Raw genomic sequence first — 23206 nt, 5'->3', positions numbered from 1 at the left:
TGTTTTTTTAAACTTAGATACTCAGGTATTTTAAAAATTCCATAACCATACTATATTTCATACAACTATATTAAAGCATATTTAATTTCTCTGGTTTGACCCCTACCTGTCGTCTCAGGTTGACCCTGAAGTGTGAGCTCTGCACAGAGCGAGTGCCAGGTTAACTCTCGTCACCGTATTGTGGAAAATAAGAAGGAAAAGGGGTTTTTTCAACCTCACGTATGTGCAGACATCATTTTATAAATGTCCTAAATATCTGTTAGCGCAGTACTAACTACATCAGGACAAGATCTATTTAGGAAAATCCTAATATTGAACATGATGTTGCCTTTTATGACTCACAGCTTGGAATAGTGTTTGTTGTTGTTGTTGTTGTTGTTGTTGTTTGCCCTAGCTGTATTTGTAATTTCAACATTTAAAATAACAACATGGAGAGCTCCGTAAATGTACTGTACGCTGGATATCTGTCTGTTAAATGACTCAGTATTATAACTGTACGGTAGATAACGCTGTCCTTTAGCATGTTTTGAGTGGTGATAGTAATTGTGCTAACGTTTGCTAGCAGTGAAGCTGTGGTTAACACTTCTTTAGCTAAGTTAGCGAACACAAAGCTACAGTATTTACACCGGAATTCTCCAAGTACACACGTACACACGTACACACACACACACACACACACACATTTTTAATCGTGTTGTAGCTCTGAGATGTTCCTCATTTGCCTCCAGTGTGGGATTGTGGGACGCGCTACACCTCGAGGACAGCTCTGACTGCATTTTCAGACAAACAAGGATTTTTTAAATCTAGCATGCTAACGTTAGCCAGTTAGCGCTCTAACTTTGCAGTTCTGTGCTTTGTTGTGATCCCTCAGTGCTCCGTTTGTGAATCATCGACCTGATCACCGATGTTGCAGCGTAACTCGTCAAGATAGCAAGCTAGTCAACTTATGCTAGTGTGCTCGCTAAAACACAACGCCTTGATGAAGGAGAAAGAAAGGCCTCTCTGCATCTCTTCTTTCAAGTGTCTCCTTAATATGCTTTAACTAATAATCCTACACACGTTAGCATTAACTAAATACTTTGCTTTTATGTCAGTGCTAGCTAGCATCGCTCACTGATTACAGACCTCGCAGAATTTTCCCCCGAACAGGCTGATTTCTTTCTAAACGGACTGCGGTTCTGACCCCTACGGCAGGATGTAATCCGAACCGCTGCTTCACGGTCTCCTATAATCGCTTCCACCTGCTCCTCGTTTCCACGTTTATTATTTAAACCTCGACGTCTCTTTAGTTTCCTGGTTTTCTTAGTGTCTTATTTCTTTACTTACAACAACGAGCAGCTCTCACTTACACTGCTACTCTAACTTCGTTATGGCCGCCCCGGCTATGCAGCGCGAGGAACACAAACACGACGTGGGTCTGCGGTATCCGATGGGGATGGTGATGGAAATCACTCGGCGGAAAGTTTCATTTTTAAAACAAAACAAAACATGAAATTCACAGAAATGTGGAAAGCTGAGCGTGAGAGTGAAGAGGCGTGCACGCACGTGACGAAGACTGAGGATAAATCTTTCTCCCAGTATTTCTATAGCATTTAATCGTATGTACCTTTAATGCTATTGCACTTAAATGAGTGATTACGAATGATATATACTTCGCTGATGTGATCACTGTGATCTGTGTGTGTGTGTGTGTGGTGGTGGTGGGGGGGGGGGTTCTGCAAACAGCTCATTCTTTATGATCCAAAAATTCGCACTATGTCAGAACTGCCATGTTGGTGTTCATAGAGTGCAGAAACCCCTGTGCAGTCGCACCAGGGGAAAAGCATGAAATATGCAATACATAGGCGGTATAATATGAGGAAAACGTTATCGCCTTGCCCTTACAGCGCAGGTTTGCTTACTGACTTAAAAATGTAATTCCCTGTTGTGTTACATTTCACTTTGATCACCGCATTGCATTCGTACCACACTGAAATGCAATCACGGTCCGTATAAAGGACTCGTCCGTATAAAGGAATCATCGGTATAAAGGAATCGTCTGTATAAAGGACTCGTCCGTATAAAGGAATCATCGGTATAAAGGACTCGTCCGTATAAAGGAATCGTCGGTATAAAGGAATCGTCTGTATAAAGGACTCGTCCGTATAAAGGAATCGTCGGTATAAAGGAATCGTCTGTATAAAGGACTCGTCCGTATAAAGGAATCGTCGGTATAAAGGAATCGTCTGTATAAAGGACTCGTCCGTATAAAGGAGTCGTCGGTATAAAGGAGTTGTCGGTATAAAGGAATCGACTATATAAAGGAATCGTCGGTATAAAGGAGTCGTCGGTATAAAGGAGTCGTCGGTATAAAGGAATCGACTATATAAAGGAATCGTCGGTATAAAGGAATCGTCCGTATAAAGGACTCGTCCGTATAAAGGAATCGTCGGTATAAAGGAATCGTCTGTATAAAGGACTCGTCCGTATAAAGGAATCGTCGGTATAAAGGAATCGTCTGTATAAAGGACTCGTCCGTATAAAGGAGTCGTCGGTATAAAGGAGTCGTCGGTATAAAGGAATCGACTATATAAAGGAATCGTCGGTATAAAGGAGTCGTCGGTATAAAGGAGTCGTCGGTATAAAGGAATCGACTATATAAAGGAATCGTCGGTATAAAGGAATCGTCCGTATAAAGGACTCGTCCGTATAAAGGAATCGTCGGTATAAAGGAATCGTCTGTATAAAGGACTCGTCCGTATAAAGGAATCGTCGGTATAAAGGAATCGTCGGTATAAAGGAGTCGTTGGTATAAAGGAATCGACTATATAAAGGAATAGTCGGTATAAAGAAATCGTCTGTATAAAGGAATCGTCTGTATAAAGGAATCATCGGTATAAAAGAATCATCTGTATAAAGGAATCGACTGTATAAAAGAATCGTCCGTATAAAGGAATCGTCGGTATAAAGGAATCAACTGTATAAAAGAATCGTCTGTATAAAGGACTAGTCGGTATAAAGAAATCGTCTGTATAAAAGAATTGTCCGTATAAAGGAATCGACTGTATAAAGGAATCGTCGGTATAAAAGAATCATCTGTATAAAGGAATCGACTGTATAAAAGAATCGTCCGTATAAAGGAATCGTCGGTATAAAGGAATCGTCTGTATAAAGGAATCATCGGTATAAAAGAATCATCTGTATAAAGGAATCGACTGTATAAAAGAATCGTCTGTATAAAGGAATCGTCTGTATAAAGGAATCATCGGTATAAAAGAATCATCTGTATAAAGGAATCGACTGTATAAAAGAATCGTCCGTATAAAGGAATCGTCGGTATAAAGGAATCAACTGTATAAAAGAATCGTCTGTATAAAGGAATAGTCGGTATAAAGAAATCGTCTGTATAAAAGAATTGTCCGTATAAAGGAATCGACTGTATAAAGGAATCGTCGGTATAAAAGAATCATCTGTATAAAGGAATCGACTGTATAAAAGAATCGTCCGTATAAAGGAATCGTCGGTATAAAGGAATCAACTGTATAAAAGAATCGTCTGTATAAAGGAATAGTCGGTATAAAGAAATCGTCTGTATAAAAGAATTGTCCGTATAAAGGAATCGACTGTATAAAGGAATCGTCGGTATAAAAGAATCATCTGTATAAAGGAATCGACTGTATAAAAGAATCGTCCGTATAAAGGAATCGTCGGTATAAAGGAATCAACTGTATAAAAGAATCGTCTGTATAAAAGAATTGTCCGTATAAAGGAATCGTCCGTATAAAGGAATCGTCGGTATAAAGGAATCGACTGTATAAAAGAATCGTCTGTATAAAGCAACCGTCCGTATAAAGGAACGCTCTTTACAGCTTCTTATTAGCTCACTGGCTGCGTTTACCAATCTGTGTTACCATCCGATTCAGATCTTTTTTTTGCGGACTTCGTACATAGATTGGACGTTGTTGCGTTCTTGTAAACCTCATATTCGATTGTCCTACAAATCATTTGGAGCTCAAACATCCCACTTGAATCATAAAGAGCCGTCAGTGGAGTCCAGATGAAAGAAACAGTTTTATCAGACCGTGGGAGGAGACACAGTGACTTTAAACAAGCTAAAGAAACGTCTAGAGAAACGAGATCATCTACGAGGACACGGCAGAGCACGGATTCACTCGGTCCTGTCTCCAACACCAAGTTCCAAACCTTAACGTCCCCATGAAGTCAAAATTGAACTGTTGTGGCTTTTAGTATGAATATGTTCACCTGAAGGTTGTCTATAAGCTCGTGTGCTCCACAACTACGACAAAATGTACAGTCTCTCTCTAGCACTGATACGGATCAACGAGTTTGCTGACATCATTCTGCACTTCAGCTTCTCGTCTGAACTGTCCCGCCCCCAACATTATAAAAATCACCTCGACTGGCTAATTTTAAAAAGGGGGAGGGGCCACAAGATTTGTCCCACAATGACTTCCTGTTTCAGTGGAAGTTACGTCACCGAATAATGCTGCGTGTTTCAAGGCGCTTCACGGACACGTTAAGGTTTTTAAAACACAAAGAGCCGAAACACCTCAGTAAAACAACAGAATGGCTGGTCTTCCTGCAGACACAGTGATTTTCTCTGGGGAATGACGTAAACACAGGAATCAGATGTGGAACAGATTCGAAACCTTTTCATCACAGACTTTGAGGAAAAATCAGATCTGTGTCAAAATATGTGTAAATGCAGCCATTGTTCCTTCACTCGTAAAGCACTGAACCCTTAATCATCCAACTTTTCAGAGTTATTACACAGCAGGAGATACGTTATCAGAGATTCTCCCCGGCTGCAGCACGCCTCGTCCTTTCACTCGTCGTCCGGAAAAGTGCGTCCTGACTAAAGCCGTGTTCACACCGGACGATTTTCTCCGTCACGGACAGACAGCACACGTTGTAAAAGAAGTCGTGAGGTGAGATTGGAGACATTCAGATGCGTAACGTGACGCGCTCACGTCGTCGGTGTACAACCTAATGGCGCTCGGACCAAAGAGAACGCTGTGTCAGGGTGAGAAATTTCGGATTAGAATCCACCAATAGGAGGACGGCACACTCACAGGACATCCACAGATACGGTAGAAGCGATGTCGATTAACACAACATGCTAACGGACAGGGAAAAAATCCTCACGCCTTGCTACCTCAAGCTTGCGTGGAGCGTTTGTGCGTACGTGAGATCGTTTTCCGCTCAACATTATGGATCAAAAACGACCGAATCGTTCATTAATAAATAATAAGTATTGACACCCCCGGTAGCAGACTCATATTTCTGCTGCTTTCCGGCGAGTGGCGTTTAATTGGACGATCCATCATTCCAACCATAACGACTGCACATTTAAACCCACAGTCAGATTAATGGATTATTGTGGAGTTAAATGGATCCTTAATAGCGCTGACATTAAGCGGGACGAGAGTGTGTGTGTGTGTGTGTGTGTGTGTGTGTGTGTGTGTAGACTCTGCGGCTGACTCCGTCTGTCTGCGAGTAGGAAATCTCTATCAGCAAGTACAATGTGTCCCAAACACTAACTCGCTAGGATTTATGCTAACAGTGATGGTCATCAAGAAATATTAAAAGAACCGCTGATGAAATAAAGCCGATTAACTGGCTAGCTCTGTGCTAATTAGCGCATAGCGTATGTGTTAGCACGCTTCATAAATCAACATTCTCATCGGCACCTTTGCACATGACAGGACATCTAGAAAAAAACGCAGTACTGGAGATATTCTCTTTATAATTTTATACGTCGTCCATTTAAATGCTTTCTAGAACGTATATATGCCCCGCCCCTGGGGCGTGTCTTTTTCTACAGTAGCAGCTTTCGAGCAGTAAACATGGTAGTTTTTGGCCGTGCGTCTTAAAATGGCCGACGTTTTTATATGAACCCTAACTAGGAATGAGTCGTAGATAAGGGGCGGGGCTAATTTCTGGGCCAGAAAAAGCGTAAACAGGAGGCTGAAGGTTTATCGCATTGCACTATTCAAATGAGATTTTTACATTCGAAAGACATTTTATTGAGAATTTGATTTTTACGCATCTATAAACATTTAAATTATTACAGACTGCAGCTTTAAGATAAAATGATCTGGATTTCTGTTTGTTTCATGTAAAAATACAGCAGTCCGTGTTGCGCGTCACACACTGTGTGTTTCTGCATGTAAGAGAGAGACCAAGAGAAAGGGTGTGTGTGTGGAGGAGGTGTTCTGGGGGAAAGAAAAAGAAGAGGGAATAATGGCAAGAGTAACAAACAAAGGAAAAGAACATGTGTGTGTGTGTGTGTGTGTGTCTGTGTGTGTGTGTGTGTGTGTGTGTGTGTGTGTCTGTGTGTGTGTAGCCCACAATAAAAGGCCAGTAGTCTCATGCTCATAACAACTGTGTGTTTGACGACGCCTCCTTCCATCCCTCCAGAACTATAAACACACACAAACACACACACACACACACTCTTGTGAGGCCAGTGTTGCTATAGTAACCGCCCCGCACCTCCAGCATGAACCCAGATGGTAATCAGGATTTACAGCGAGATGAAAGAAGATTATAAAATAACATGACCAGTGAAATCAAGTTGCATCGTTCTCTCTTAATGTGATCTCTTAGAAATGTTTAACACAAAGCTCTGGTGAGATTAAAAGGTTCTGTAAAAGGTTCTGTACAAGGTTCTGTAAGAGGTTCTCTACAAGGTTCTCTACAAGGTTCCTGTACGTTAAAGGTGCACTGGGTAAAATGTGGGCTCTGGTACTGTAGTTGCACGGTGAAATACAAAAAAATGATTGGAATAATCTGTTCACATGTTGAGTCTGTGTCCAAGCCACGCCCACATTTACAAAGCCCCGCCTCCAATATATTCAATTCAATTCAATTCAATTTTATTTGTATAGCGCTTTTTACAATAGACATCGTCTCAAAGCAGCTTTACAGAAATATCAACATGGTATACAGATATTAAAGGTGCAAATTTATCCCAACTGAGCAAGCCACTGAGTGGCGACGGTGGCAAGGAAAAACTCCCTAAGATGTTTTAAGAGGAAGAAACCTTGAGAGGAACCCGACTCAGAAGGGAACCCATCCTCATCTGGGTAACAACAGATAGTGTGAAAAAGTTCATTATGGATTTATATGAAGTCTGTATGGCCTTAGGAGCAGCCGTAGTCCCAGCAGTCTGGAATTAGAGAAGATTTGAGCTCCATCCAGAGGCAGAAAGGATCTGGATCTCTAGTATCTCCATAAATTCATGTGGGGCTCGGCGAAAGGAGAGAGGGAGAAAAAAGATTATTATGACTGCGAAGTAGTAGAACAGAATCTAGTCAGGGTAGGCTTGAGTAAACAAATACGTTTTAAGCCTAGACTTAAACACTGAGACTGTGTCTGAGTCCCGAACACTAATTGGAAGACTGTTCCATAACTGTGGGGCTCTATAAGAGAAAGCTCTTCCCCCTGCTGTAGCCTTCACTATTCGAGGTACCGTCAAATAGCCTGCATCTTTTGATCTAAGTAGGCGTGGCGGATTATATAAAACCAAAAGGTCGCTTAGATATTGTGGCGCGAGACCGTTTAGTGCTTTATAGGTTAATAAAAGTATTTTATAGTTAATGCGAGATTTTACTGGGAGCCAATGCAGTGTTGATAATATCGGTGTGATATGGTCGTACCTTCTAGTTCTAGTTAGGACTCTAGCAGCTGCATTCTGGAGCATTCTGCTAGCTGCTAGATATTAAATAAGTGTACACAAAACCTTCCTCCCAGTCACACCCATCTACACAAAGCCCCACCCTCATCCATGTCCATGTTTACACAGTCCTGCACAGCCTCGCCCATGTACACAGAGCTACACCTCCCAGTCACACCTATGTGCATGAAGCCCCGCCTTCCACCTATGCCCATGTACAAGAAGCTCCGCCTCCCAGGACCTGCAGTAGCTGGCAGAGTTTATATACAATAGTTCTGTAGCTAGTTAGCATTCCTTCCATCATGTCGTGACAAATTTAACAATAAACATGTAATAATTTTTTTTTATCAGAACAATTGTGTCTGGTGACACTGCTGCAGGTAAAATGTGGGCGTGTCTTTAACATGACTGACAGGATGAATGTAAACACTACTAATTTTTTAGTTGTATGATGCACTGAGAATAGCGTTGTGCACGAAATCTGTGTTTATAGCCACAGCAGGTAAAAAAACCTTATTACGTAATTAGGGGTCTGAGCACCAGCGTGCACACAAACACTATTATTTTTGTTCTTCTTCTTTTTATTATTATGTTGTGCTGTTCTGGGAATGTCGCCCACTTCCCATTGTTAAAAACTCACAAAACTTGGCAGACATGTTGGAAACACTTCCCAGGTGCCTGTCATTCCAGTAAAAGGGGCGTGGCCTCCTACGCCTCAGAGCTAACACAGATTTTTTTTCCGTTAATGATGAATTGTGTTGCACAACACTGAATTACAGCTTTACGGAGTAACGTGAAATCGTTTGTTGCTTTTAATGTCTTCCCAACATCTGACGACACACCCCCTGCTAAATACGCTACGGAGTAAAGCTATGCTAGTGAGTATGCTACGTTAAACTGTTTTTGTCCTTAGTTACTGGAGTGTCCCAAAAAAAGGTCATAGCTTTGTGTAACATGACTCCTCCTCATCCTCATCCTCCTCCTCCTCCTCCTCCTCATCCTCCTCCTCCTCCTCCTCCTCATCCTCCTCCTCATCCTCCTCCTCGCTCATCACGGGAGGCTTTAGCATAAAAAAAGATCAGCGTTAGCAATGAGCGCCATTAGCAGCTGCGCTAATGAGCGGAGCAGGAGGTCATCAAAGAGCAGCGTTCAGGGGGGTGAGGGGGTAGAGGGCTGAGGGGGCGACTCATTACCACTAATTGGAACGAAACCACACGAAATTCAGGCCTGGATCTTTCACTCCATACATCAATACGAGTACCACAAACTGGGAATGTTTACAATAGAAAGGGTTTTATCTATCTATTTATTTATTTATTTACTTATTTATTTTAAAGTTTATGCAACAGTTTTATATGAATAGAATGAAGGGTTTTTTTTATTTTTATTAAATAATCTGTATGTATATATTAAAGAAAAATCCAGCTTCAGTTCATCCACACTCTCAGTTTCAGGGTTCTTTAATGCTTTAATGGATATTAAAAAAAAAAAAAAGTGTTTACCTTTTTTATCTTTTATTTTATCCTTATATGTATTGTTCATGACTGTTTGCTTATTGTTATTATTATTATTATTATTGTTTGTTTGTTTGTTTGTTTGTTTGTTTAAATATCATTTATTTATTTGTTTAGTTTGTAATTGAAAGTGTAATTCTTCCTCACACTGATGGACAACCAAAAAGTACTCAAGGGATTTTTAATTTAATGCATTTTCTACGAGTGTAACTATATATATATATAGAGAGAGAGAGAGAGAGAGAGAGAGAGAGAGAGAGAGAGAGAGAGGATTTCTATTTATTTAACCATTTGTTTGTTTGTTTATTTCTATTCAGTGATTTTAAATTAAATGAATTAGATCAGAGTACAGTAATAGCGTATATCTCATTTAATAAACACACATCTGGAAACCACTGTATACTAGTTATTATTATTCAAATGTACACAAATCTGCAGTTGTTATGCCTTTACAAGGTCCACGTGAATGTGAATCTTGGTTTCCATGGAAACCCACCGGACCTGAGCACGTATTGAGCTGTAAGTATGCGGTTAGCTTAGACTTTATTATGATATATTTTTTTTAATCCCTGTATATTTATTTATTTATTTTTCTGAAGAAAGGGTGGAACAGAGCGGGGATTTTCGCGCGACCTGGCAACACAGCAGCACGCGCGAGATGCGCGTCATTGCATCATCATCATCATCATCGCCATCATCCTCATCCTCGTCATCTTCTTCTTCATCCTGGATGCAGCATCGCTCTGCGCTACAGAACAACACCGCGCGAGGCTGTGCTCGTGCTCATGTGTGTTATAGGAAGACATCCGTGTTTATTATTTATTCCATGATGCGTAAGCGGAAATGATCCTGACCTGAGTGGCACCTGCGCGCGGATGCTCTCTCTCTCTCTCTCTCTCGCTCTCTCTCTCTCTCTGAGCTGCATTAGAGAGCACCAACACCCACAGAGGTAAGCTCAGATGCCTCCAAAACACAACACACATCAAAGCAAAACATCTGTATTCTTGTATTTGTGTGTGTGTGTGTGTGTGTGTGTACACAAACACAAGAATACAGATGTTTTGCTTTGATGTTCCTATCTTGCAGGAGGATTGCAGATGTTTTAGTGCAGGGATGCAGAATGTTCAGATTAGAGATGCACCAGCTGCTGTAATAGAATAACTGCGACTTCTGCTTTAAGAGGAAACTCTACTGGGACTGTGTGTGTGTGTGTGTGTGTGTGTGTGTGTGTGTGTTTGGGTTGACATTAATGTCTGGTTAGAGATGTAGGAGTCACAGTGTTGTGTGGTCTGATACAGCACTAACACACACTGACTAAACAAACACGTTTATTTGTTTGTTTATTTGTTTGTTTGTTTGTTTAAAATCAGATATCCACATCAGATACAAATACAGCCATAAGACCTAATTGGACTGAATCTTTTTATTCATGCACATTGTTATGTTGCTGTTTTTTCAGCCTGGTTGTTGTTGTTGTTGTTGTTGTTGTTGTTGTTGTTGTTGTTTAGATGCACACTGATTGAATGATGGAGTTTTCTGCACAGGAAACTGTTTCTGTACTGAATTCGACCCCTGGAGATTCTGTATTGGGGTAAAATCAGCGGATAAAACCTGAAACGCTTCCGAAAATACAGAGGGCTGAACCTCAGTGTCCCCACTCTGTAGCTACGACCCCGATGAGCACACATAAATAAATAAACATTCTAAAATAAGTATATTAAACAGTACTCTTCCTTGTCCCTTGGGAGGAGCGCTGAAGTGTACGCCTCTGAGGCGGTATATTCGAATGTAGTGTACCTGTAAAAGCTAATTAAAGGCACTAGATCGGTCCTTAAGCTCCACTTGTGTGCCTTAAAGCATTTTAAATATTCACAGTGAAGGTACAGGAGGTGTAGACTCGAGAGTTCCAAAAGTACCGTTGAGTGTTTCCTCTTTTTGTAACGAGTCGGTTTATCATCAGTGAGTGAAATATCATCGCTAAATTATTCATACACGAGATCCCACACACGCACACGTCCTGTTCTGATGCTCATAATGAAGAGCGCGAGAGAGAGAGTGAGTGTGTGTGTGTGTGTGTGTGTGTGTGTGTGAGCTGATCATATCAATATCACGAGAGTACAAACTCTGACAGGAAGCAGCTGTTCCAATCAGATTACAATAATAACACGATGAATAAAATGCTTCAAATAAATGAAGACAATAAATTCAGTAAGTAAAATATCTAAATATCGTGATACATAAATATCGTAGAAACATTGTGGTGTGATGTTTATGTCACATCACACGCCCCTATGTGCAGTTTAAACCATTAAGAACTCCGTACAGAAGAATGTTAAGACAGGGTTTATAAATATGCATGGATATGCTAATGTGGACACGCCTACACGTCCTCCTGGCATCCCTAATACACTGGTGTTACTGGTATTACATAACACGAGTTAACTGGTTAGAAAGAATCGTTCACATTTCAGAGAAGACCAGTGGGACATTTCCTGTATTTGTTTAGCGTGGATATTTTTCTTCTTTATGGATGAGCGCTAATCGGATGCTGTGGATAAATTAGCCAGCGAGTCATTCCCGTCTTACTGTAGCTCACTGCGGATTAAGATTTATTGCAGTTATTCCCACATGGAAACCAAATTTCCGGCGGAATTAAAGCCTCAGTACGCAACTGTGGTCACTGAGGACTTTCTGCTCACCAGGAAGCAGTGATTAGCGTGGGGTTTAGCCGAGATTGACCCAGAATAGAGAGACGGCTGTTTGTGTGCAGGTTTATTGTTGAAAGCTGATTCATAATCAGGTGTGACTCACCTCCGGGGTGAAGCACGTCACCGACGCCGCATCCACACACACTGTAATGCAATCAAAGGATTTATGCAACTCATGGACGCACGGTGAGTCATGAGTCAGTTTAGTGAATCGATTCGTACAGTTCACCCGTTTGAGTGAATTGAACTTTAAGAACGTTTGATTCTTTTGAGTCGGTGTCAGGCTACAGTGTGGGCTACTGAGCTCAGAGCTTCCAGAAGAGGTTCTATAGAGCTGTGTCAGAGAAGAACCATTTTTGGTTCCCTAAAGAACCATTTGATTGACAAGATCTTCAGCGGAAAATCAAAAATAAAATTCCAACCTTAAATCATGCGGGAGAATCTTTTGTAGTGGAAAATGATTCAGTTTATTGATTTGTGGAAATCACAGAGTTCTTTAGGGAACCAATAATGGTTCTTTTCTAACACAGCTAGCTTTAAGAACCTTTTCTGGAACCTTTAAGACTACACACCTATGTAGATGCTGTGAGTTCTGAATCAAATAAATCAAAATTCTTAATTCATTTAAATGAGTCATTCGTACAAATCGAATCAAATCACTAAAGTGAGTCATGACTCGTCATGTGTCCGGAATAAGGAAGGACTTTGAATCTGTAATAAGCAGCAATACAGCAGTGGTTCCTCTTTTGAGTCCATCATTCCACAAAGCTGTAGTAAGTATACCTTACGGCTGTCGGTCATCGTCCAGGTCCCGCCCCCTGCCCCGCCCCATGCACAGTAAGTAGACTCTGCACTGTTGGTGCTCACACAGATGCTTGAAAGCCTCTTGATTTTAAATAAACGTGAAAGTGAAAATTACAGGACGTTGTGTTTAAAGCAAGTACCAAAACACCTCGGTACCGAACACAGGCGTTAAGAGACGTCACGTTTCAGGAGCTGAAAGATTTGTTCACGTGGCTGAACACCACAGCGTTATTTACGTATTGAGCTGCAGTTTTTCTTTCAGGAAATGGACGTCTAATTACATTTGCTATTTGAGCTCACTTTGTTAAGTTATGAAGCAGCGTCTCGGCTCAGACGAAGAATAAAGAGCTGCAGAATAACGTCTTTAGCAGGAATGAATGAGAAAAGAGGTTTCTTTGTGTAGTTAGCTTTATGTGTGGAGGTTCGGCCATGAAAAGGCTGAGGAACAAAATCAAAGAACAAGAGGATGTAGCACAGGAAGAGGAGGAAGAGGAGGAAGACGAGAACGTTTCGTCCTTCATGACTTCCCAGAGTGCTTTACCTTTTTTCCTAAAATCCTAAAAGTCCTAATGATCACTTAATGTTGTTCTGACGCCTTAGCGTCGGTTGTGACAGCTTCCTGTTTTGCACCAAATCATGTTTAAATGCTTGGCTCTGCCTTTTAGTGGAGATACGGGTCTGAAGCATAGATCAACACAAAAGGTTTTTCCTTTTCCTTTATAGCTATGAAAAGCTAGGAAAAACTCAGGATTCTGGATGATACACAAGTGTATAGGCAGTTTCACCTTTTCTGGTGATGGACATGAGTAAAATTATCAATAAAATGTGTTGGCTGTTTTTTTTTTTTTTTTTTGCTTCTAATTAAGAAAAACATTAAGGCAACCTCTGACACGTGAACGACACACGTGAATTTAATAATCGAAATGTGACCCGTAACGTGACTCTGAATACGAGGAACTTTCCCCATGGAAATACTGACAGAACTTTTCGACGATTTAAACAATTAAATACAGCCGTAAAGCTCAAACAAAAAAAATCTGTAATTTTAAAACTGTATTGTAGTTCATTATTGCAAGAAAGTTGAAGTTTTTTGCTTTTAATACAGTAAAGAAAAGCTTCCTTCCGTTAGCACGTCGTTTAGAGCGCCATCGAAGATATTCTCCAAAAATATTAGCTTCTGGGTAACAGGACGGTCTGAGATTTCTGTCTTATTAACTTCAAGAGAGTTTATAGTTTATAGCTCTAACATAAGTGAGGACCTTACTTTACTTCATGGACGTTCGGCAGCTTTAACGTAACTGTAAAGAATGTAAACGCACGATGTCATATATAAGTAAAGTATTGTAGTAGATACACAATACTTATTTCATGCCGCAAGTTTTATACGGTAAAAATCTTACCCTTTGGGGATCTACAACATGTTGGCAGAGATCCTAACTTTAAGAAGTTATTTACGATGATTTTTAAGAACTTGAATTTTTCTTTTTTTGGAGTTTTGTCTTAGGAACAATCTTAAGAAACAAAATAAGAACATTCTTCGGAAGGATTTTTTGGAATGCAAAACATTCGTAACTTTTTTCGAAAATGGCAGTGTGAACGTGACAGTTTGTGTGTGTTGGGTGTCGTAGTTCATGGCGGCCATGTTTGTAGGCAGACCAGCATTGACGTGACATTCTTAAATGAAAAAAATTGTAATCATTGGCAAATTGCTGTGACATAAGAGGAATAAAACACTTAGGGTCAGCTGTTATAGGAAACGAATCAGCCCAACAGATATTGTGGATCAGTGCAGCGTAAGGTCACACTGCGTTGCTTTTGTGTACTGTACGTGTGCGTGGAAGCTGCGTGCTGTGAGGTTTTACGTGAAACACAGCCTCGTAGTCATGCTCAGCCGTGCTCATCGATGACTAATGTGATTGATGGCTCGAGACTTTGAGAATAAAGGAGGAATTCCAGCCGGCCCTCCTTTACATTGAAAACCAGCAGCGAGACTGTAAATGCAGCGTGCGTGATTAACACTTTCATCTGCGAGAACACACTGTCGTTCACAGCCACAAAAACCTGTAATTTACTGAATACAGGCATTAAAGACTGTGGCAGTGGGAGTTTTACACACTCAGAGGGCATGTAAAAAGTGTTGCGTGATGATTAAATGGAAGTCCGTGACTGCACTCAGCCTCCATAGCGACTGTTCCTTTAAATAATTCATCAAAAATACACTGCAGGGAAATGAACAGCTGTTTACAAAGAATTCATTACACACCATGACGTGAAGTTGTACTGAAAACATACTGATACCATACACACAGTATTATACAGTACAGAATACCCACAATGCATTGCACTATTGTCTCCTCCTAATTAATCAGGAGAGGAAACAGTAAGGCTCCATCCCAGACGCAACAATTCATCACTTGAGGTGTATATTGGTATATATTGGTGTGTAATGGTTTGTATTGGTTGCAATTGGTGTGTATTGTTATATACTAGTGTGTAGCAGTGTTATTATTATGAAATGGTGTGTACTGGTATATATTGGTGTTTAAAGGTGTGTATTAGTGTATGTCAGTGTGTAATGGGGTGCATTGGTGGTTAGTGGTGAGTCAGGGTGTATTTGTGTGTAATGGTGTGTAATGGTATACATCGGTGTGTAATAGCGTATATTGTTATCTATTCATGTATAACTGTTTGTATTTGTTCTATATACCGGTGTATATTCGTTTGTAATTGTGTGTATTGCCATTTATTGGTGCGTAATGGTACCTATAGATGTGTAACGATGTGTATTGGTATCAATTGATGTGAGTTTGGTGTGTATTAGTATACAGGATGTTGGTGTGTGTAATGGCGTATATTAGGTTTATTGGTGTGTGTTAGTATCTATTTGTTTTTGTTAGCATGTATTGATATCTATTGGAGTGTAATGGTGTATATTTGTTTTTATTGGTGTGTAGTGGTGTATATTGGTGTGTAATGGTGTACATTGGTTTTTAGTGGTGTGTAGTGGTGTATAATAGTGTGTATCGATTTCTGTCAGTGTGAATTGGAGTGTATTTGTGTATAATGGTGTGTCTTGATAGACATGGGTGTCTAATAGTCCGTATTGGTTTCCACTGGTGTGTATTAGTTTACATCGTTTTGTAATAACCTGTCTTGTTATCTATTGGTGTGTAATGGTATCTATTGGTGTAATGGTTTCTACTGGTGTGTATTGGTACTTAGTGGTGTGTAATGGTGTGCAGTAGTGTATATTGTTATCTACTGGAGTGTATTGGTGTGCACTTGTGTATATTCTTGTGTATTGCTTTTGGTTGGTGTGTGAGGGTGTGTATTGGTGTGCAGCAGTGTGTATTGCTGTCTACTGTTGTGTAATGGTGTGCATTGGTGTGTATTGGTAAAAATATTTAGTTGTTGCTAAAGTGCCACTATTGAACCTTGATGCAGTTTTGGGGGAAAAAAGGTTCCTCAAAGGTTCTTTGAATGGTTAACATGTTTACCCTTCAAAATTGGGTTCTAGCTATGTATTACAGAGCAAAGAACATTTAAGGGTGAAACTGGAGAACATAGTGATCTATGGAACCTTTTTTAAAAGGTGTATCACACACACACACACCCACACACACACACACACACACACACACACACCAACAGTGTGATGGAAAGTGAACTAATTAGCATCACACTTCACCAAAACTTGGAAACATGAACACAAAACATGAAAGAAGATAAGATGAATAAAAAGTGGTGATGTCACAGAGCCAGCACAGAGAGAACCAGAGCTGCTGTTACCATAGCAACAACCTGTATCATTTTACACTAATCCCATTAAAACATCACAGATTAGACAGATAGATACATTTGTGTTCCTTGGTGGCTCTTTGGATGGTTTGTGGTTCCAGCTTTCTCAAAAGGGTCAACTTTTTGAAGTCCAAGAGGAACAAACTGAAGAACTGTGTGTGTGTGTGTGTGTGTGTGTGTGTGTGTGTGTGTATTAAACTAACAGTGCCATTTTTTTTTCTGCCTTTCTTCTCTATATCCTTCATTTTTCATTCTTTCTTTATTCTTCTTTCCCTCTTTCCTTTCTCTTCACATTTCTACTCATCTGTTTTCCTTCACCTTCTCTCCCTAATCCTTTTATCTCTCTTCCTTCTCTGTGCTCCTGTCTCATGTCACCTTCTTTCACACTTGCTACTGGATCTATTTCCTGTGTTTTTCTCTGTCTATCTGTCTTTCATTACATTTCCTCAACTCTCTCTCTCTCTCTCTCTCTCTCTGTTAGCTCCCCCTCAATCCCTTCATCCTCTCCCATTGTGGCTCTGAGCACCATGCTGCTCTGCTGAGACTCTCTTTCTTTCTCTCTCTTTCTCTTTCTCCTTCTTTCTCTCTCTCTCTCTCTCTCTCTCTCTCTCTCTCTCTGTCCTCCACCATGAGTCGTTTCCTGTCTAAGTTGGACCCCAGGCGTGTCCAGTGGAGGGCATTTAGCTCCCGTGTGCTCCGCACCAAGCCGGTGGAGTCCATGTTGGAGAGTGAGAGCAGCACTAAATTGGCACGTGTCCTGACGACCTTTGACCTTGTCTCCCTGGGTGTTGGCAGCTGCGTCGGTACGGGAATGTATGTCGTATCCGGGCTCGTTGCTAAGGAAATGGCCGGCCCAGGGGTGATTGTGTCCTTCATCATTGCTGCCGTGGCCTCCATCCTGTCAGGTGACCACATCCACTTCCTGCTGTAATGTAGTTTCAGTCCTGAGTGGGATACAGAGTGTAGTACAGAGTGTGATACAGAGTGTGATACAGAGTGTGATACAGAGTGTAGTACAGAGTGTGATACAGAGTGTAGTACAGAGTGTGATACAGAGTGTGATATAGAGTGTGATATAGAGTGTAGTACAGAGTGTGATACAGAGTGTGATATAGAGTGTGATACAGAGTGTGATACAGAGTGTGATACAGAGTGTAGTACAGAGTGTGATACAGAGTGTGATATAGAGTGTGATACAGAGTGTAGTACAGAGTGTGATACAGAGTGTGATACAGAGTGTGATACAGAGTGTGATATAGAGTGTGATATAGAGTGTGATACAGAGTGTGATATAGAGTGTGATATAGAGTGTGATATAGAATGTAGTACAGAGTGTGATACAGATTGTGATACAGAGTGTAGTACAGAGTGTGATACAGAGTGTGATATAGAGTGTGATATAGAGTGTGATACAGAGTGTGATACAGAGTGTGATACAGAGTGTAGTACAGAGTGTGATACAGAGTGTGATATAGAGTGTGATACAGAGTGTAGTACAGAGTGTGATACAGAGTGTGATACAGAGTGTGATACAGAGTGTGATATAGAGTGTGATATAGAGTGTGATACAGAGTGTGATATAGAGTGTGATATAGAGTGTGATATAGAATGTAGTACAGAGTGTGATACAGATTGTGATACAGAGTGTAGTACAGATTGTGATACAGAGTGTAGTACAGAGTGTGATATAGAGTGTGATACAGAGTGTAGTACAGATTGTGATACAGAGTGTAGTACAGAGTGTGATATAGAGTGTGATACAGAGTGTGATACAGAGTGTAGTACAGAGTGTGATACAGATTGTGATACAGAGTGTAGTACAGAGTGTGATATAGAGTGTGATACAGAGTGTAGTACAGAGTGTGATACAGAGTGTGATACAGACTGTAGTACAGAGTGTAGTACAGAGTGTGATACAGAGTGTGATATAGAGTGTAGTACAGAGTGTAGTACAGATTGTGATATAGAGTGTAGTACAGAGTGTAGTACAGAGTGTGATATAGAGTGTAGTACAGAGTGTGATATAGAGTGTGATACAGAGTGTAGTACAGAAAGTGATACAGAGTGTGATAGAGAGTGTAGTACAGAGTTGGATACAGAGTGTGATACAGAGTGTAGTACAGAGTGTAGTACAGAGTGTGATATAGAGTGTGATACAGAGTGTAGTACAGAGTGTGATACAGAGTGTGATATAGAGTGTAGTACAGAGTGTGATACAGTGTGTAGTACAGAGTGTAGTACAGAAGGTGATACAGAGTGTGATACAGAGTGTGATACAGAGTGTAATATAGAGTGTGATACAGCGTTTAGTACAGAGTGTGATATAGAGTGTGATACAGAGTGATACAGGGTGTAGTACAGAGTGTGATACAGAGTGTAGTACAGAGTGTGATATAGTGTGATACAGAGTGTAGTACAGAGTGTGATACAGAGTGTGATATAGAGTGTAGTACAGAGTGTGATACAGAGTGTAGTACAGAGTGTGATACAGAGTGTAGTACAGAGTGTAGTACAGAAGGTGATACAGAGTGTGATACAGAGTGTGATACAGAGTGTGATATAGAGTGTGATACAGAGTGTAGTACAGAGTGTGATATAGAGTGTAGTACAGAGTGTGATACAGAGTGTGATACGGAGTGTGATACAGAGTGTAGTACAGAGTGTGATACAGAGTATGATATAGAGTGTGATACAGAGTGATACAGGGTGTAGTACAGAGTGTGATATAGAGTGTGATATAGAGTGTGATACAGTGTGTAGTACAGAGTGTGATACAGAGTGTAGTACAGAGTGTGATACAGAGTGTGATACAGAGTGTGATACAGAGTGTAGTACAGAGTGTGATACAGAGTGTGATACAGAGTGTAGTACAGAGTGATACAGGGTGTAGTTCAGAGTGTAGTACCGAGTGTGATACAGAGTGATACAGGGTGTAGTACAGAGTGTGATACAGAGTGTGATACAGAGTGTGGTACAGAGTGTGATACAGAGTGTGATACAGAGTGTGATACAGAGTGTGGTACAGAGTGTAGTACAGAGTGTGATACAGAGTGTGATATAGAGTGTAGTACAGAGTGTGATACAGATTGTGATACAGAGTGTGATACAGAGTGTAGTACAGAGTGTGATACAGAGTGATACAGGGTGTAGTACAGAGTGTGATACAGAGTGTGACATAGAGTGTGATACAGTGTGTAGTACAGAGTGTGATACAGAGTGTGATACAGAGTGATACAGGGTGTAGTACAGAGTGTGATACAGAATGTGATACAGAGTGATACAGGGTGTAGTACAGAGTGTGATATAGAGTGTAGTTCAGAGTGTGATACAGAGTGATACAGGGTGTAGTACAGAGAGTGATACAGAGTGTGATACAGAGTCTGATACAGAGTGTGATACAGAGTGTAGTACAGAGTGTGATACAGAGTGTGATACAGAGTGTAGTACAGAGTGTGATACAGAGTGATACAGGGTGTAGTACAGAGTGTGATAGAGTGTGATATAGAGTGTGATATAGAGTGTAGTTCAGAGTGTGATACAGAGTGTGAGACAGAGTGTGATACAGAGTGTAGTACAGAGTGATACAGGGTGTAGTTCAGAGTGTAGTACAGAGTGTAGTACAGAGTGTGATACAGAGTGATACAGGGTGTAGTACAGAGTGTGATATAGAGTGTGATATAGAGTGTAGTACGGAGTGTGATACAGAGTGTGATATAGAGTGTAGTACAGAGTGTGATACAGAGTGTGATATAGAGTGTAGTACAGAGTGTGATACAGAGTGTGATACAGAGTGTAGTACAGAGTGTGATACAGAGTGTGATACAGAGTGTAGTACAGAGTGTGATACAGAGTGTGATATAGAGTGTGATATAGAGTGTAGTACAGAGTGTGATACAGATTGTGATATAGAGTGTGATACAGAGTGTAGTACAGAGTGTGATACAGATTGTGATATAGAGTGTGATACAGAGTGTAGTACAGAGTGTGATACAGAGTGTGATACAGAGTGTAGTACAGAGTGTGATACAGAGTGTGATACAGAGTGTAGTACAGTGTGATACAGAGTGTGATATAGAGTGTGATACAGAGTGTGATGCAGAGTGTAGTACAGAGTGTAGTACAGAGTGTGATATAGAGTGTGATGCAGAGTGTAGTACAGAGTGTAGTACAGAGTGTGATATAGAGTGTGATGCAGAGTGTAGTACAGAGTGTAGTACAGAGTGTGATACAGAGTGTGATACAGAGTGTGATACAGAGTATGATACAGAGTATAGTACAGTGTGATACAGATTGTGATATAGAGTGTGATGCAGAGTGTAGTACAGAGTGTAGTACAGAGTGTGATACAGAGTCTGATACAGAGTGTGATACAGAGTGTGATACAGAGTGTAGTACAGAGTGTGATACAGAGTGTGATACAGAGTGTGATACAGAGTGTAGTACAGAGTGTGATACAGAGTGTGATACAGAGTATGATACAGAGTATAGTACAGTGTGATACAGATTGTGATATAGAGTGTGATGCAGAGTGTAGTACAGAGTGTAGTACAGAGTGTGATACAGAGTGTGATACAGAGTGTGATACAGAGTATGATATAGAGTGTAGTACAGAGTGTGATATAGAGTGTGATACAGAGTATGATATAGAGTGTAGTACAGAGTGTAGTACAGAGTGTAGTACAGAGTGTGATACAGAGTGTGATACAGAGTGTAGTACAGAGTATGATACAGAGTATAGTACAGTGTGATACAGAGTGTGATACAGAGTGTGATATAGAGTGTAGTACAGAATGTAGTACAGAGTGTGATACAGATTGTGATACAGAGTGTAGTACAGAGTGTGATACAGAGTGTGATATAGAGTGTAGTACAGAGTGTGATACAGAGTGATAGAGGGTGTTTTATCCATTCTTGGAAACACACACACACACACACACACACACACACACACAGAGGAGCATTTATTTACACTGCTGTAATCTCTGATGTCTGTGAGAAAGATTAATGATAATATTGTAATATGTCAGCAATAAAACAGTGAAACAGTGTTAGAGTCATCATGATGTTCATCGTTAATATTAGATATACCTAACGTTAACATTATCCGCTCGGCTGGATGTAAGTGTGGAAGTAACAAATGGTCTAATAAAAAGCAGAGCTATGAAAAAGCATGTGTAGCTCTTTATGTTGTCGATGTTTCCTGTTATGTTTCGTTCTCATTCTTCCCTGTTCCTTGTTTCCTACATTCCATATTTGGTCAGTGGAATAAACAGAGCTGCAGCTACATTCAAATATTCATTTTGTGTCCTAGCTACTCAGGTTTTTCACAAACATCATTAAACGCCCTGAAACTCAGTTTACACCAGAAAGAAATTTAAATTTAGGGACAAAAGCAGAAAAAACCCCAAACTCACATGGACCAGTTATCTAGCACACTCGTGTTAGAGTTATTATTTCTGTTAGTAGATATTTCTGGAACAGTTGTGGAAGGAGTCTCCAGTGTATGTAGGAATTCTGACTGTTCTCCTGCAGGTGTGTGTTACGCCGAGTTTGGTGTGCGTGTGCCGAAGACGACGGGTTCCGCGTACACCTACAGCTACGTAACGGTGGGCGAGTGTGTGGCCTTCTTCATCGGCTGGAACCTGATCCTGGAGTATCTGATCGGCACGGCGGCCGGAGCGAGTGCTCTCAGCAGCATGTTCGACTCGCTCGCTAACCACAGCATCAGCTCCTTCATGATCAGCCATGTGGGCACGCTCAATGGCCTCGGTGAGTGTGTGTGTGTGTGTGTGTGTGTGTGTGTGTGGTGATTCAGAATCTATCTATAAAAGAAAAGAAAAACAAGCTGATAACACATTTCCATGGTGTATCATAATCGTACCAGATACACGTCGTTTCCGAGGTGTATTTATAGTAAATATTCCAGTGCTGCGTGTGGGGGAAGAACACATCTGCTTCCTGTAGATAGACCACACCTACTTCCTGTACATACCACATAAATAGTTGTACCATATAAAGGTGTAAATATTTCCCCCTGTATGTGCGTATATTTCATTTTCACTGGTCCAAAATGGTTTCCTTTTCACATTTACACTAAATCTCTGCAGAAAGGATCGTAAACGGAATATTAGCCTGCATGTAAACGTCCGGATTCGAGAAATTACGTCAGTATTTACGTGGGGAAAGTTCCTGGTATTCAGAGTCGTGTTACGCAGCTGCTTAAGCTCCACATTCAGATGATTAATATCACCTGCGTATAGTTCACACCTCTGAAAGCCTCTGAAACGAGGTTTTTCAACACAAACACTCACCTTTAAACCTAAAAAAGAAGGATAGACAATGCAGGATGAAGAAGGGAATATACTTTTTTCTACGCTGTTAAACGTATGTACATACTGCTCCTCACTCGAGCCGATATCATTAAGTTTAAGATCCGAATCGAGCATAGCTGAGACACACCTCTGTTTTAGACAAACTCCGCCCTCGTGTGCATAACTCTCAGGTAAGTCTGGAGTTATGTCTGCACTCTGAGTCCTGAGGGGTTGCACCTAAAAATTCTGTATAGGATGAAACTGGGTTTGCAGAAAACACCGACAACGCAATAGTTCATCAACATGAGCTACAGATTCATTATGAAATGCATGAGTAATAAACTCTCAGAAAGGTGATTTAGATCAGACTCGTAGTGGGAATCGGGCTGGAAA

The 23206-nt window shown here is 40.7% G+C and overlaps 1 protein-coding gene across 1 annotated transcript in view; it reads left to right on the top strand.

The window, feature by feature from the left end:
- Positions 1 to 8571: 8571 nt before the first annotated feature.
- slc7a14a (solute carrier family 7 member 14a) overlaps positions 8572 to 23206 on the top strand; it is a 28421-nt gene continuing 13786 nt past the window's right edge. Inside the window, exons 1-3 of the mRNA XM_053646614.1 lie at positions 8572 to 10141; positions 16984 to 17407; positions 22035 to 22271. Of these exons, the coding sequence (XP_053502589.1) occupies positions 17131 to 17407; positions 22035 to 22271 (514 nt within the window). The 5' untranslated portion in view covers positions 8572 to 10141; positions 16984 to 17130. The remainder of the gene's footprint in view (positions 10142 to 16983; positions 17408 to 22034; positions 22272 to 23206) is intronic.

Source organism: Ictalurus furcatus, chromosome 17 (genome assembly GCF_023375685.1).
Source record: "Ictalurus furcatus strain D&B chromosome 17, Billie_1.0, whole genome shotgun sequence".
Classification (NCBI taxonomy): Eukaryota; Metazoa; Chordata; class Actinopteri; order Siluriformes; family Ictaluridae; genus Ictalurus; species Ictalurus furcatus.
This window is presented reverse-complemented; position numbering and strand designations above follow the sequence as displayed.